The sequence below is a fragment of the Trichechus manatus genome, unplaced genomic scaffold (assembly GCF_000243295.1).
Source record: "Trichechus manatus latirostris isolate Lorelei unplaced genomic scaffold, TriManLat1.0 scaffold00044, whole genome shotgun sequence".
NCBI classification, from domain to species: Eukaryota; Metazoa; Chordata; class Mammalia; order Sirenia; family Trichechidae; genus Trichechus; species Trichechus manatus.
Window position 1 is genome coordinate 8,316,936 of NW_004443980.1, and position 16,815 is coordinate 8,333,750.

At 41.5% G+C, this 16,815-nt stretch overlaps 1 protein-coding gene across 5 annotated transcripts in view; it reads left to right on the forward strand.

Annotated features, from left to right (window-relative positions):
• Positions 1 to 16,815, forward strand: part of RUBCNL (rubicon like autophagy enhancer) — an 84,929-nt gene that overhangs the window by 44,097 nt on the left and 24,017 nt on the right. For 4 of the 5 annotated variants that reach the window (XM_023731586.1, XM_023731587.1, XM_004376638.2 and 1 more), the window contains exons 5-9: positions 4,193 to 4,294; positions 4,763 to 4,823; positions 5,344 to 5,476; positions 8,002 to 8,147; positions 10,272 to 10,336. In XM_023731586.1, the coding sequence (XP_023587354.1) occupies positions 4,193 to 4,294; positions 4,763 to 4,823; positions 5,344 to 5,476; positions 8,002 to 8,147; positions 10,272 to 10,336 (507 nt within the window). The remainder of the gene's footprint in view (positions 1 to 4,192; positions 4,295 to 4,762; positions 4,824 to 5,343; positions 5,477 to 8,001; positions 8,148 to 10,271; positions 10,337 to 16,815) is intronic. The other variant, XM_023731589.1, reaches the window with a different exon arrangement.

Genomic DNA, 16,815 nt, shown 5'->3' on the forward strand with positions numbered 1-16,815 from the left:
TCTATTTAGTTTCCCCCAACTCCTCCCATCCCTCGTAACCAACAAAGATTGTTTCTTTTTGTGTGTAAACTTTTACATGAGTTTTTACAGTAGAAGTCTCATACAATATTTGTCCTTTTGTGATTGACTTCTTTTACTCAGCATCATGACCTCCAGTTTCATCCATGTTATGAGATGCTTCACAGATTCATCATTGTTCTTTATCATTGCATAATACTCTATTGTGTGTACGCACCAGAGTTTGTTTATCCATTCATCTGTTGATGGGCATCTAGGTTGTTTCCATGTCTTTGCTATTGTGAACAGTGCTGCAATGAATATGGGTGTGCATATGTGTATTCGTGTGATGGCTCTTATTTCTCTAGGATATATTCCTGGGAGTCGGATTGCATTTTGTAGTGCTTTTTTTTTGTGGTGCTGATGTTTTCTTTGTTCCTCCTACTCTCCTGTGCTGAGTTCCTTTTGCTTGTGGATTTTTTTTTTTTTCATTTCTTTTGTTTTTGTAGGTTTTGTTTTTACTGAGACTTTGTTTTTCTTCTTTATTTTCATGAGTAGGTTTGTTAACTTTCTTTGTGGTTACCTTGAAATTTACCCTTATCTTCCTAGGTTTGAACCAGTCTATTATTACTTGGTATCGCCTTGCCTTCCTCTCCATTAGAAGGTTCTATACTTATACCAGTTATTCCCTCTTCTGTTATTCTGATGCTGTTGTCATTTACAGATTAACCTCTCTCGTTCCCTGTTGTAATTCTTTTGGTTTTGGGTAGTCCTTGAGAGTTCATTTCCTAGGTTGGTATCTGGCTAGTACAATCCTGTGTCCTATATTCAGCCTGTGGTCTGATGTTGTTTGTTCTTAGATTGAAGAACTCCCTTTAATAAGTCTTGTAAGTTTGGTTTGGTTTTTACATAGTCCCTTAATTTCTGTTTCTCTGGAAATGACCTAATCTCACCATCATGTTTGAACCAGAGTTTTGCAGGATATATTTTTCTTGGCTGGCAATGTTTTTCTTTCAAGGTTTTATATATGTCATCCCATTGCCTTCTTGCCTGCATGGTTTCTGCCGAATAATCAGAGCCTAGTCTTATTGTTTCTCTTCTGTATGTGACTTTTTGTTTTTCTCGAGCTGCTCTCTGGATTGTTTGTCTTTGGTTTTAGCGAGTGTGATTATGGTATGCCTTGGTGATTTTCTTTTGGGGTCTATCCTATATGGGGTTCGTTGAGCTTCTTGGATGGTCAGCTTTTCATCTTTCATGATATTGAGGAAGTTTTCTGTCAGCAATTCTTCAGTGATCCTCTCTGTGTTTTCTGTTTTCTCCCCTTGTTCTGGAACTCCAATCAATTGCAGATTTTTGCTTTCGATTGCATCCCACATAATTCTCAGGGTTTCTTCATTTATCTTCGTTCTTTTTTCTGATTTTTCCTCGGAGTTGTATCCAAGTGTTTGTCTCCAATTTTGCTGATCCTGTCTTCCATCGTTTCAAACCTGCTCCTCAGCCCTTCTATGACACTGTCCATTTCTGAAACCTTATTGTTTATCTTTTGGATTTCTAATTGTTGTTTTTGTATGATTTCTAGTTGTGAATTTATCTCTGCATTTTGTTCCTGTATTATTTTCTTGAATTATTCCAGTTTTTGGTCTGTATTTTCCATGAATTTGTCTTCCTTTTCCATGAATTTGTCTATTTTTTCCTCATTTGTGTCTGCTTTTTGCTTTGACTCTTGGATAATTCTGAATATTAGAGATTTGAATTCCCTATCAGGTCTAGTGCCTTTTCTTCTACTGGCAAGTCATCTGGTGTTTTATTTCGGACACCTACTAGAACCATCCTGTCCTGTTTTTGTAAATGTTTTGATATTGTCTGCTGTCTTTGGGGCATTCAGTGGTTATTTTCCTTATTTATTGATTGTAGATTTGTTTGTTTTGTCCTGCTTTTTTGTTTTATTTGGTTATGTCTGAGCAAGCAGGCTGTGTGTTCTTTGTTATGTGCTTGTCTGTGGGCACGATACTTTTCACCTCCTTCTCCAATGGTCAGGGTCAGTCAGTCAGGTATGGTACAGCAGGGCAGGTCCAGCTGAAGGGGAGTTGCTGGGATGGGTTGTTTGTGGCAGGTACCAGGGCTTACAGTGCAGACCGGGAGTCAGTGCAGGGCAGGGTCCAGTAGGCCTTGCCTGTGCTTCTTGGGAGTGTGATATTCAGCACACGGTACATGTAGGCAGAAAGGAGGGGATAGATTGTGATATGTGGAGCTAAGATGGGTATGGGAAAGATGAGAGAGAGGTAAGAGGAACAGGACCCAAAAACATACACACAAACAAAAAAGAGTGCTAAGCGAGCTTGCTGTTGGAGTGGAGAGAAGAGAGACTGAGAAATGGGGTAAAAACAGAAACAACAAAAAGGAAAAAAATGAATAAATCGAGAAAATGGAAATGAAGAAAGACAAAAAGGGAGTAAGAGAGAGAAGAAGACAAAGAAACAAACAAAAACAAAAAACAAAAAAAGAAAAAAAGAAATGTCCCAGGGATGTCCCTATGCATCTGTGCAGACTAAGGGAGTAGCTTCTAAGCCACGTGGTACTGCCTAGCTGGAAGGGGCTCCCAAGCCAAGAAAAGAAAAAGAAAACAAACAAATCAGAACAAATCAGAAGAAACAAACAAAAAAGCCCCGGGGGTCCCACCAGCGTGATGGCATGGGCCAGGAAGTAGTTTCACAGTACAGCAGTGTTTTGCAGCCTTTCAGGAAGAAGCAAAAATGCCACATGGAGCCAGGTATTTGAGAGAAAGGATGGGGAGGTGGTGGGAGGTAAGAAAGAAATCTAAAGAAGTGGAAAAAAGCAACACCAGCAGCCAACAAAAAGGAGCCGGCCAGTGCGGACGGGTAGAATCCAAGCAACACCGGGATGAAGCTTGTGCTTCCCGGCCAAGAGACTGTGGCTGCAGGAAGCAGAGGCTAAGTGGGGGTGAAGAAGTGCGGGTGGTGGGAAAGCATATATCGCTGGTTACTGGTTGTTCTGTCTCCTGCTGGAAGCTCCATGAAGCTGTTTTCTCGTACTCCCTGTTCGCTGATCTCCGATAGGAGTCCAAAATGGCGGGTCCGTGGTGCGGTAGCTGATAGGGGACCTCTGCATGTATCTCTCCTCGCTCTCTGTTCTCGGTCAGTTTCTTATTCCATTTGGTGCTTGGCTGAGTTCTTTATCTCTTCATTTGATGCTTAGGGTTTCTGGATGGATGTGCGACTCTGTTTGACTTAGTTTTTCTGATCTTTGTTGCGGAGGGACGGTGTGGTGCTTCTGACTATAGCACCAAGTTGCCCGGAAGTCTTGATCACAATTTATAATTAATTAATTGCATAAATAATACAGTTGTATATGTGATTATATTATATTAAAGTATTTTTTCATGTTGCTGCAGTTTTCTGAATTATTTTTTTTACATGACATCCTTAGGTCAACTCCCCAGGCTGGTGTGAGGATCAAAAAGCATGAATATGTTTATGGCCTCTGTAGAATTTGTCGCATTGTGAAGCTGAGGTGGTTTTTTTTTTAACTCCCCTTTCATGTTTTAAACTTTGTACCATGTATTTGTCAGTTTGTTTCACTTCGTTATAGGCAATATAAGAAGAACACAAACAGCTCACTGTGTTTTTTTAATTATTATTATTTTTTATTTTATTAATTTTGTTGTTGAGAATATACACAGCAAAACACACCAATTCAATAGTTTCTATGTGTACAATTCAGTGACATCGATTACATTCTTCAAATTCTGCAAACATTCTTATCTTCCTTTTCTGAGTTGTACCTCCTCCATTAACATAAACTCACTGCTCCCTAAGGTTCATATCTAATCTTTTGAGTTGCTACTGTCAATTTGGTCCCATATAGATAGATAATGAAAAAGTGCAATGACTAATTTTCAGAAGTAGATTGCCATGCCTTTCTTCCTAGTCTGTCTCAGTCTGGAAGCTCTGCTGAAACTGTCCACCATGGATGACCCTGATCGCATTTGAATACTAGTGACATAGCTTCCAGCATCACAGCAACACACAAGCCACAAAGTATGTAAACTGACAGCCAGGTGGTGGAAGTAAACTCTTAGATGTCTTCATTTTCTGATTTCTATTTAGTTGAGTGTTGCAGGTTACACAATATTTTTTTTCTTCTTGTTGGCCAACCCCCTTTGCTCTTTTTCTAGTTTGTGCTGGGTTAAAGGTCAGCCCAGTGGTTGAAACACCTACTGACTATGATCTGGTGAAGGAGTCCAGCAAATGTGACTTTGATGAATTTGTCATTTTAGGTAAGATTTGGAAACTCACCTGGTATAACTGGTTACTTCCCATGCCCCAACCCACACATACCCAGACATGCACCACGCATGATAGCACATTATAGTGGCCTTGAAAGAAACTCCTCCCAAGATCAGATATGCCCCTGCTATAAAAAAATAGGATGTTCTAGTTGTTTCAAATGTCTTAATAGCTAATTTTCTCTCATCTCCTGTGAAGTGAATGAGAAAGCAGATATTCACTATGTTCTGGTGTCTGTTTGGCTTTGGTGAAATTCACAAGAGTAAGTTTTTAAATGCTGTCTTTGGGCATTATCTGTTGTCTCATAGCGGAAACCTCAAGCATGGAGATGGTGAATAATTGGTTCTTTTGGGGGTAGATTGACGTCTGATGCAGGGAGCTCTTTGTGTTCTTCTTATGTTGACTATGGTTAAATGAAACAAGCTGAAAAGACCTCACTGCTCTTTATTTTCCTAAAGAACTTGAAGAACTTAATGATATCACAGAAACCTGTGGATGTTCCTGCAGCTCCTCCAAGAGGTAACTACCTTACACATAGACCCCCTGGGGTGTCCTCTCCAAGCCATGTGAACACTAAGCCTCTGACATTTTGCCCAAATTCAGCCAGTTCCAACAACAGGGATTACCACCTAGCAATGAAATAATCCCCATCAAGGTTTTTATAAGATTTTAAACTGTATAAAAGTCTTCTGTGTGTATTTCATTTAATATCCACATGGATAGGCTGTGCAGGTTTTATTATTCCATTTTATAGGTGTAGAAATTGGGGCTCAGAAGGATTATGTGATGAGCCTCAGTACGCTAAGTCCAGTGCCCTTTTCACCACACCTCCATGTTGTGGTACGCTGAATAAGTAAAAGATGTTCTGTTGAGAATAGAGGCATGTTGTGTTTAGTAAGATGCCTGGTGATCTCTAATATGGCGGCCTTCTCTGAGTCACTGGGGGTGGAAAGAAGAGTCAAGAACCTGAGGAAGACCCTGAATGTGCTCTTACTCATGAATATAGCTTTCTAATTTTTGCATCCTCTTAACATTTCAGTGGCATTTGTGAGCCAGACTTTAATTCTGCTGAACTAATAGCCAAAGAGTTGTACCAAGTTTTCGAGAAGTGCTGGTTATTGTCAGAAGTTAATTATCAGCCAGTAAGTTCCTTGAATGCAGCTGGCTCCATAGTAAGTATCAAAATAAATTGACCTTGGAAAACAGTTTGGTGGTTCCTCAAAAAGTTAAACATACAATTACCATATGACCCAGCAATTCCACTCCTAGGCGTATACCCAGAAGAATTGAAAGCAGGGACTCAAACAGATATGTGTATACAAATGTCACTGCATCACTATTCACAGTAGCCAAAATGTAGAAACAACCAATTGTCCATCGACAGATGAATGGATAAACAGAATGTGGTATATACATACAATGGAATATTATTGAGCCATACAGAGAAATGATACATGCCATGACATGAATGAACCTTGAAAACATTATGCTGAGTAAGTCATATACAAAAGGGCAGATATTGTGTGATCCCACTTATATGAACTATCTAGAATAGATAGATGCATAGAGACAAAAGATTTGTGGTTACTATGGGCTGGGGGAGTTATTGCTTAATAGGTACAGAATTTCTCTTTGAAGTGATAAAGTTTTGGAAACAAATAGTGGTGATGGTTATACAACTTTGTAAGAATGATTAATGCCATTGGATTGTACACTTGAGAATGGTTAAAATTACAAATTTTATTTTGTATGTATTTTACCACAATTAAAAAAATATATTTGAAAGTTCCTGAATTTTCATTTTGTCTGCTGCTCACTTCAGGCATTTATATGGTTCCTTGTATGGTTGCTGGGTGTTGGGGAGACCCAGAATGAATGAGGAAACTGACACTTACGGAGTGGTTATGATGCAGCAGGGACTATGCTCAGCACTTCACATTTTAATCTAAATACCCTATTGCGCTGGTTGCTGTTGAGTGGATTCCAACTCCTGGCGACCACATGTGTGTCAGAGTAAAGCTATGCTCCATAGGGTTTTCAATGACTGATCTTTTGGAAGCAGATTGCCAGGCCTTTCTTCCAATGCACCTTTGAGTAGATTAGAACCACCAACCCTGCACCACACAGGGACTAAATACACTGTTGGATAGGTGCTGTTGGTGGCATAGTGGTTAAGAGCTCGGCTGTTAACCAGAAGGTAGGTGGTTCAAATCCACCAGGTGCTCCTTGTAAACCCTATGGGGCAGTTTTACTCTGTTCTATCGGGTCGCTCTGAGTTGGAACCGACTCAGCAACACCTCACAACAACTGTTATTCCCACTTTAAAGTGACAGGCCGAGGCCCTCCAATGACAGAGCAGGAACCAGGCCACAGGTTGGGTCCCGAGTAGGACACACTGTGTTCTGAGAGCACGCGATCCACCAGGGGCAGAACATCGTGACAAAGGCTAAAATGAGGGCCTCTGGAAGTGCAGGGCAGGGGTGTTTACTTTTAGTAGAGGAACTTGAAGACTGATTGGAGATCACACGATCTGAGCTAAGCATTAGGGCGGACGGGCAGAACGGAGGCAGGTGGAGATGTGAGGGAACAGCTGGGGTCAAAGTCCAGAGACATGAAGGTGCTTGGTGTGTTTACTGAGCAGAGTAGTTTGTTGTGGTTGGATAACATGTTTGCGTGTATGTGTAGGTGGGCAGGGGGCATTGATCTTCATAGGAAATAAGGCATGAAGGGTAGTAGCCAAATTATGGAGGGTGTAGAATACTAGTTTGAGAAGTTCAGATTTTAAAATGCCGATGGGAAAGTGTAACAGTTCAGTGGGGAGCCAGTGAATGTTCCTGAGCAGGTTGTTAGTTGGTGGCAAGTCGGCTCCAGCTCATGGCGGCCGTACGTATAACAGAATGAAACTTGGCCTGATCCTGTGCTGGCTCCGTGATGGAGCGCACGTTTAAGTCTATTGTTTTAGCTATTGTTCAATACCTTCCCCCCGAGGGGGCTCATCTTCCAGCACTGTATTGGACAGTATTTTGTTGTGATCCATAGGGTTTTCACTGGCTAATTTTCAGAAGTAGATCTCCAGGCCTTTCTTTCTAGTCTGTCTTAGTCTGGAAGCTGAAAACCTGTCCACCATGGGTGACCCTGCTGGCATTTGAAATACCAGCAACATAGCTTCCAACTTCATAGTATCATGCAGGCCACAACAGTACGACAAACGGACAGATGGGTGGTGGTTGTGAGCAGAAGACTGGTCTTACTAGCTGTTTCTGGAGAAGACTGACAACACCAGGGCTTCCGGTGGAAGGCTGGGAGACCAATTAAGAGCAATGACATGGCTCCAACTATGGACAGAGTAGGATTGGCAAGTTCTGCCCACCTGTTGAAGAGAAGAAATAAGGCTTTTGCTGTTTATAAAAGTATTCCAGGTCAAAACGACGTCCTTAATAAGTATGAAATCTGGAAACAAATGAGCTAACTAAAAATACTAATGAAAGGCATCTTAGCTGAGTAGTATTTGAAGCAGTTCTCCTGCAGATGGCATTCGACACGTGGAGGGCTCTTGCTGTTTCCTTCAGTAAATTGAAAAGGAGTTTTAATTTTTCATGGTAAATTTTAACCTTGCCAACACATGAGCATGTTCTTTTTTATTTAAATCCTTGAAACATGCTTAAGTTGCTCCTGAATTCTTTTCTGTGTTATACAGGTCGTAAATGAAGAGCATGTCCGAAAACAGTTTGAATCTGGTGTGGATGTAGTACAAGAAATTAAATTTAAGTCTAGGATCAGAGGGACTGACGACTGGGCCCCGCCTCGATTTCAGATCATATTTAACGTCCATCCACCACCCAAGTAAGTCTGGATTGCAGCTTGGGCCTCCAGGCCATCTAAAGTAAGTTATGGCTGGTCCCACTGGTCTCTTTATGAGTAAGCAAAGGAAAAAACTAACATGTTGAAGGACACAGGACACTTCATTTTAGGAAAAGGAAGGTTGGGCATACATTTTGAGATAGCTTTCTTGACACCTGTTTCTCATGGGCTGGGGGGTTCTGTAAGTTTGGACAAGTTAGGAGACTTTAATTATGCATTCCTAACTATGAGTATTCACAGCAACTGAAAATTAAATAGACTTAAGGAATTTTTAAGTGGCTAATATTGAACCTTTAAAATCACACACAATAATTTTGAAAGACTGGATCACTATGTTCAGTGCAGTGTAAATAAAAATGAATGAATTAGAAAAAGGAAAATTTAATTTTGAGGAGAGCTTCTGTAGTTAAGAATTGTCACAGAAGGTAAATAAAAATATTTGTTCTCCAAGAAATAACAAAGGTCTTGAAAGACAAAACAACTCAGATGATGCAAAAAAAGGAAATAAAAACCATACGTGTGTGTGTGTATTTATATATGTATGTGTGCAATAGACTTTATTAGGTTTATAGAAAAAATGTACAGAAAGTACATAGTCCCCATGTACTCCCCACATGCACATGGTTTCTCCTTTTATTAACACCTTGCATTCCTGTGGGACATCTGTTACCACTGATGAACCAATCCTGCTGTATTATTATTAAGTAAAGTCCATAGTTTACATTAGAGTTCACTCTGTGTTGCACAGTCCTGTGGTTTTGACAAATGTGCCATGTCATGTGTTCACCATTACAGTCTCATGAGAATCGTTTCACTGCCCGTAAAATGCCCTGTGCTCCACCTGTTCACCCCTCTTCCTCCACCTGACTCTCTGGCAACCATTGATGTGTTTACTGTCTCTAAGGAGCCCTGGTGGCGTAACGGTTAATCACTCAGCTGCTAACAGAAAGGCTGGTGTTTGGAACCCACCCAGTGGCTTCTTGGGAGAAAAGACCTGGCCATCTGCTCCCATAAAGATTACAGCCTAGAAAATCTTATGCGGCAGTTCTACTCTGTCACATGGGGTTGCAATGAGTCGGAGTCAACTCAATGGCCCCTAACAACAACATCATTTTGCCTTTTCCAGAATGTAATATAGTTGGAATCACATAGTATGTATATATATTTTTGAAGTAGTAAGGTAAATGTAATTTGTTCTGAGAGTACATAATCGTGATAGACAAAGGAACATTTTGACCGACTATGAGTTTTCCATACCTCTTGATTTCACTTTTTTGGCACACAGACTGCAGAGAGTCAGTAAGTGACTGGTGGGCCTGCTGGCTGTACCCCGTGAAGGTGCCCTGTAGACTATGTTACTCCCTTTTTCTTCCGAGAAAATGGCAGGAAGGTCTTTGGGATGGCTTAAGCAGAAAAGCTTCCAGTCTAGGACGGTGAGAAGTCACAGTCACCTCCTTAGAGTGGGCTAGCCCTTCTCTAGGGTTTCCCAGGGTCCTCTTCAAGGTACATGGGATTCACCATATTTTTACCTTGGCCATTTCTGCTGACTCTGAACTGTAATGAAATTTTATAACTTTCTTTATATTTCTAAATCACATGGCTTGAAATCATGGCACCAACAGTTCAATAGAAAACACTTTGGTATAAAATCTTTCACCAGAAATGTTTGGAATCTTTGTCTTACAAATTCTTTTTCATCTAAATTTCTTTGGATCCATTTGTGAATTTCCCAAGTACATTGTCTTTTGGTATCTTGCTCCCCTGAACTGCCTTCCACACACAACGTGTCGATAGTTCCCTCTGGAGGTGGAATCCTTTGCTCGTGCAGGGAGAAGTTCCTTAAAGACCGCGTGGTGGAATCATTATTTATGACAGTGTCTTCTGCTTTGGTGATAGAATGGACTTTTAAAGAGTTCTAGCTTTAAAAAGACCCCAGAGATTTCACCTAGAAAACTCTGTGGGATGAATCTCTGTTTTCCCAAATGAAAATAAATAAATAAGGCCTCTAATCAAGAGAAATATCATGATGTCAATTCTTTTTCTATCTGTGAAAAATGTTCCATTGCCCTTTTCTGAAATACAACCATTATGCTTCTCTGTACACAGGAGGGACCTCGTGGTAGCAGCGCAGAATTTTTTCTGTGCTGGCTGTGGAACTCCAGTACAACCTAGTAAGTATGGACTCTGGATGGCCTGTTACTATGTGATGACAGAGCAAAGAATAAAATTGGGCAGTGGGTGGTTTTGGTGAGAGACTTTTGATGAGAGGTATTTATAAGAGCTCTGCGTGTGTTTCCTGTCTGTCATGAGTAGACATCTGCCCTGACAGACCAATAGCCTACAAGGATCTGTGAGGGGCCTCTGCTCTGAGACTCTTACCTGCTGCCCCCTCCCCATCGTGCACTCAGCTACGGCCATGTGGCCTCCTAGCTGGTCCACGGAGGGGCCAGGCTCACACCTGCCTCAGGGATTTGCTTGTGCAGTTCTCTCTCCTTGGAATGCTCTCCCCACAGACACCCGGATGGCTGGTTCCCTTCCTTCACTTCTTCACTCAGAAATCATGAGGTTCTGCCTGCCTAGCCTATCAAAAATGTCCACCTCTTCACACGCTTGGCCACACACGCACTCACACATTCACTCTCTCTCACACACACACCCACACTCACACACTTACATACACACTCACACATATACACTCACACACCCACACTCACAACACTAACACTCTTACACACACATTCACACTCAAACACACCCTTCATATTATCCTTCTTATTTTTTCTTTTTAGCACTTATCTTTCTAGAATACTATTTATATTTTACTGGTTTATCATCTACCTCCCCCATAGATTATAAGTTCTAGGAGGGCAGATTTTTGTCCATTTTGTTCATTGCTTTATCCCTAGCTCCTAGAACAGTGTCTGGTCCTCAAAAACTATTTACTGAATGAATGAATGGCTTACCAAGGAGCTGGCAGAACAGCTCTGGGAGGGACTAAGGAAGTGGCCTGAGGAGATCATTCCTGGACCTGCTGATGCTTGATGAGGCTTTACCCAGTCAAGAAACCCACCATACACTCTAAGTCCTTCCCTACATTGGTTCACATATTTGTGGAGATGTGCATCTGCGGTGTCAATACAGTGGTGAATCTTCCTGCCCTCATAGAGCTACCTTCAGTCTTGTGGGGAAGATGGTCAACCAAGTAAATGACAAGGGTGATGCATATAATGAAAGTAGAGGGTGCTGTAGAACTTCTAGCAAGGGAACTTAATCTGGGTTTGGGAGCTGGGAGTGAGGAGGTTTCTAAGGAAGTGATTCTGCCCATAAGAGTGGGGAAGGCTCACCATGTGCAAAGGGCCAGAGATGACTGGAAAGAAATCCTGTGTGACTGGGAGCAAGAGTGTGAGGGAGAGGCAAGTGGAGCACAGATTTTATCAACCATGTAAACAATTGTGGGCTTTTGTTATGAACTTCCTAGGCTCTTAGAATAATTGTTTTAACTTTTTATTTTGAGATAATGAGTTGTAAAAATAATACAGAGATTTCCTGTATCGGCTTCACCCAGCTTCCCCTAATGTTGACATCTTACGTAATCATAATATCATCATTGCAACTAAGAGATGGCTGTTGGTACAATACTATTAGCTAAACTACAGACTTTATTCAGATCTCATCAGGTTTTTTCACTCATTTCTTTTATCTGTTCCAGCAATCCAGAATTTCACACTGGATTTAGTTGTCTTGTCTCCTTAGTCTCCTCCAGTCTTTTGCAGCTCCTCAGTCTTTCCTTGTCTTTCATGACCTTGACACTTATGAAGAATGCTGGTCAGGTATTTTCTAGACTGTTCCTCAGTTTGGACTGTCTGATGTTTTCTCATGATTACCTTGAGTTTATGTATTTCTGACATAACAGTACCACATGTTATGGCTTATAAGAACAGCAATTTATTGTCTCATGGTTCTGAAGGCTAGGAATCTGAAATCAGGGTGTCATCCATGTTGAGTCCTTCTGAGGGCTCTGCGGGAGAATCTTCCATGCTTTGTTCCTTGGTTTGTAGATGCATCACTCCAGAGCTCTGCCTCTGTTGTCACATGTCCATCTTCCCTCTTTCTCTTCTTCTCTTTTATAAGGACACCACTGACAAAGGATTAGGACCACCCTACTCCAGTAGGACTTCATGTAAACTGATAACATCATCAAAGACCCTTTCCAAACAAGGTCACGTTTACGGGTCCCCAGGGTTAGGACTTCATCATATCCTTCTGGGCACCCATTCAATCCATAACAGGTAGTATGCCCTTGTCAGGTTACATGACGTCATTATGTCTTGTTAGTGATGTTAACTGTGATCACTTGGCTGAGGTGGTATCTGCCAAAATTCTCCACTGTAAACTTACTATTTCTCCCCTTTACACTTAATAAATATTTGGAAGGGGCAATATTTTGAGGCTATGAAAATATCCTGTTTCTCCCAGGGCTTCAAACCAGTTCATTCTTATTTGAACCCTTGCTAAGAATTTGCATTTCTAACAAGGTCCCAGGAAGTTATACATAAGAATCACCTGGCCAAAAAACCAAACCCATTGCTGTCAAGTTGATTCTGATTCATAGTGACCCTATAGGACAGGGTAGAACTGCCCCATAGGGTTTCCAAGGAGTGGCTGGTGGATTCGAACTGCTGACCTTTTGGTTAGTAGCCATCAGCACTTAACCACTGTGCCATCAGGGCTCCATCCTGTTTCTCCTGGGGCTTCAATCCAGTTTGTTCTTGTTCGAACCCTTGCTGAGAGTTTGCATTTCTAACAAGTTCCCAGGAAGTTATACGTAAGAATCACCTGGGAATCTTGTTAAAATGTAGATTCTGATTCAGTATACCTGGTGTGGAAATGCAAATTCTCAGTAGGCGACTTGTTAGAAATGCAAATTCTCAGCAGGGGTTCAAACCAAAACAAGAATCAGTTCCGAAACCTTGGTTTCTCCTTAAATTTGTGTATGCAATCTATCATTAATCAGGGCATCTTGACTGCAGCAATGATTATTGTGATGTTCAAATGGTAAATTTCTGTTTCTCTCATTCCTTCTACATTTATTAAAATTCTCCTGTAAGGAAGTTATCCCTTTTCCTATATTTATTTATATGGATATTTATTTATATTAGTATGGGCTTATGAATATTTTATTTTTTGGGTTATAATCTAATAAATTTTAAGTCAGGGATTTTAGAGTGGGGCAAAATGGACATGCAGAGGCCAGCTGGTGGTCCAGGCCAGAGATGGTGATGGTCTGGTACAGCTAGTGGTCCAGGCCAGAGAAGGTGATGGTCTGGTTCTGCTAGTGGTCCAGGCCAAAGAAGGTGATGGTCTGAACAGTTGGTGGTCCAGGCCGGAGAAGGTGGTGGTCTGGAGCAGCTAGTGGTCCAGGCCAGAGAAGGTGATGGTCTGGTTCTGCTAGTGGTCCAGGCCAAAGAAGGTGATGGTCTGGAGCAACTGGTGGTCCAGGCCAGAGAAGGTGGTGGTCAAGAGCAGCTGGTGGTCCAGGCCGGAGAAGGTGGTAGTCTGGAGCAGCTGGTTGTCCAGGCTGGAAATGGTTTAGAGCAGAAGAGACAGCACTGCAGCAGGGAGGGGTAGTAGACAGATGGGTGAATGTTTTAGGAAGTAGAGATTTGGATTTATTGGTGGCAGGGAGGAGGGATGAGAAAAGAAAGAGGAAAGGAAGAGTTAACGATGACCCTCTGATATCTTTCATGTGATTAGGCCTTAAAATAGGGACAGCTAGCAAATGGAGAACTGGGGAGATCACCTGGATGGGGAGATCACCTGGACGGGAAGTTGCTCCATCTGAGAAGAAAATAAGGGGAGTTTTCAGGCCTGAGGCAAAGGAAGGAGAGCCCAGGGAAAAGGGGGGAGCTGAGTGCCAGAATGGCCTTAGACCGAGTTTTTTATACAAAGACACCTGTGAAATACTGGTGCACCTGGTGGAAATTCTGGGACAGGAAGTTGACTTAGTACCTGGATCAGTATTGGAGGCTTTAAATTTCCCTTCTGATTTACTATGACCAAAACCAGCTGTTGTCTTGTTTTCAACTTTTTATTACAAAAATGTTCAAATATATACAGAAAAATTGAAAGAATAACAAAATGAATGGCATACTCACCATCTAAATTTGATGAAATAGTTGTTCCCATACCTTGGTTTTTGAGTGTCCTAGTGCTGCCATAACAGAAATATCACAGAACGGGAATTTACGTTCTCACAGTTCTGGAGGCTACAAGTCCAAATCTGGGCTGATTCCATCCTTGGTAGCCACAGGCATTCCTGAGTTCCTTGGTTTATAGACATCCTCACATGGCATCTGTCTTCCTCTGTATGTGTGTGTGTGTGTGTCTGTCTGTCTGTCTGAGCTGCTTCTTGTAGCACAGAAGTGATTAGATTTAGGACACAACCTACACTGATATAGCCTCATTAACACAACGAAGAAACCCCTATTCCAAATAGGATTATATCCACAGGTTACAGGGGTTAGGATTCCAACACAATTTGCAGGGACACAATTCAGTACATAACACCATGTTTGCTTTATCTCTCTGCATATATGCATCTATATGTGTATAAAAATTTCTGTTTTTAAAAAATTTTACTTTGAAGTAATTTTTGACTTTCAGAGAAGTTGCAAAAGTAGCACACAGAGTTTGTGCATACGGCTTCCCCTAATGTTTGCATCTTGCATAACCATAGTACAGTTATCAAAGCTAAGAAATTCACATGGGCAGGGGACATCTAGCTCAACTAGCATAACATAGTTATGAAGAAAATGTTCTACATCCTATTTTGTTTAGTAGCGTCTGGGGTCTTAAAAGCTGGTGAGTGGTCATCTAAGATACTCCACTAGTCCTACTCCATCTAGAGCAAGGGAAAATGAAGAAAACCAAAGACACAAGGGAAAGATTAGTCCAAAGGACTAATGGACCACAACTACCATAGCCTCCATCAGACTGAGTCCAGCACAACTAGATGGTACCCGGCTACCACCACTGACTGCTCTGACAGGGACTACAATAGAGGGTCCCAGACAGAGCTGGAGAAAAATGTAGGAAAAAATTCAAACTCCCAAAAAAAGACCAGACTTACTGGTCTGGCAGAGACTGGAGAAACCGCGAGAGTACGGCCCCTGGACACCCTTTTAGCTCAGTAATGAAGTCACTCCTGAGGTTCACCTTTTAGACAAAGATTAGACAGGCTCATAAAACAAAATGAGACTAAATGAGAGCACCAACCCAGGGGCAAGGTTGAGAAGGCAGGAGGGGACAGGTAAGCTGATAACGGGGAACACAAGGACCCAAGGACAAGAAGGGGAGAGTGCTGACACATCGTGGGGCTGGCAACCAATATCACAAAACAATATGTGTATTAATTGTTTAGTGAGAAACTAATTTGCACTGTAAACCTTCATCTAAAGCACAATAAAAAAAATCACATTGGTAAAATACTATTAATTATACTACAGACTTTGGATTTTCCCAGTTTTTCCACTCATGTCCTTTTCTGTTCAGGATCCATCCAGGATCCCACACTGCATTTAGTTGCCTTGTCTCCTAGTCTCCCCAAACTTAGACACACACTGAACTGAAAAATAAGCAGCAAACAATGTGGCCTTATACCCCTGAGTGCTTTAGCGTGTGTCCCCTAAAAGTAAGGACAATAAGCAATTACCCAACCTAAGTAAATTAACAATAATTCCCTCACATTATCTGATACTAGTCAATATTCATTTGAGTTGTCCTCAAAACATCGTTTATAGCTAATTTTTCCATCCTGGTTGCAATTAAGGGTCATGCATTGCATTTAGTTATTATGTTCCTTTAGTTACTATGCTTTACAGAACTGTGCTTTCCAGTATGGTAGCCACTAGCCCATGTGGCTATTTAAAATTGTGTTCGTTAATTAAAATAAAAAATTCAGTTCCTAAGAACTAGATGGTGCCCGGCTACCACCACCGACCACTCTGACAGGGATCACAATAGAGGGTCCTGGACAGTGAGGGAGAAAAATGTAGAACAAAATTCAAATTCACAAAAAAAGACCAGACTTACTGGTCTGGCAGAGACTGGAGAAACCCTGAGACTATGACCCCCGGACACCCTGCTAACTCAGAACTGAAGCCACTCCCAAAGTCCACCTTTCCGCCAAAGATTAGAGAGGCCTAGAAAACAATAACACACGTGAGGAACGTGCTTCTTAGTTCAATCAAGTATAGGAGACCAAAGGGGCAACACCTGCCCAAAAGCAAAGACAAGAAGGCAGGAAGGGACAGGAAACCTGGACGAATGGACCCAGAGAACCCAGGGTAGAAAGGGGGAGAGTGCAACACTTTGTGGGGATGCAACCAATGTCACAAAACAATCTGTGTATAAATTTTTGAATGAGAAATTAATTTTCACTGTAAACTTTCACCTAAAACACAATAAAATTTTAAAAAAAATTCAGTTCCTCAGTCATACTAACTACATTCCAAGTGCCCAGTAGGCACATGTGGCTAGTGGCTACTGTATTGTACAGCACAGACACAGAACATTTACATCATCACAGAAAGTTCTATTGAACAGTGCTGCTCTAGACTATTCCCCTCCCCCTACCTGTGTTTTTCCCATG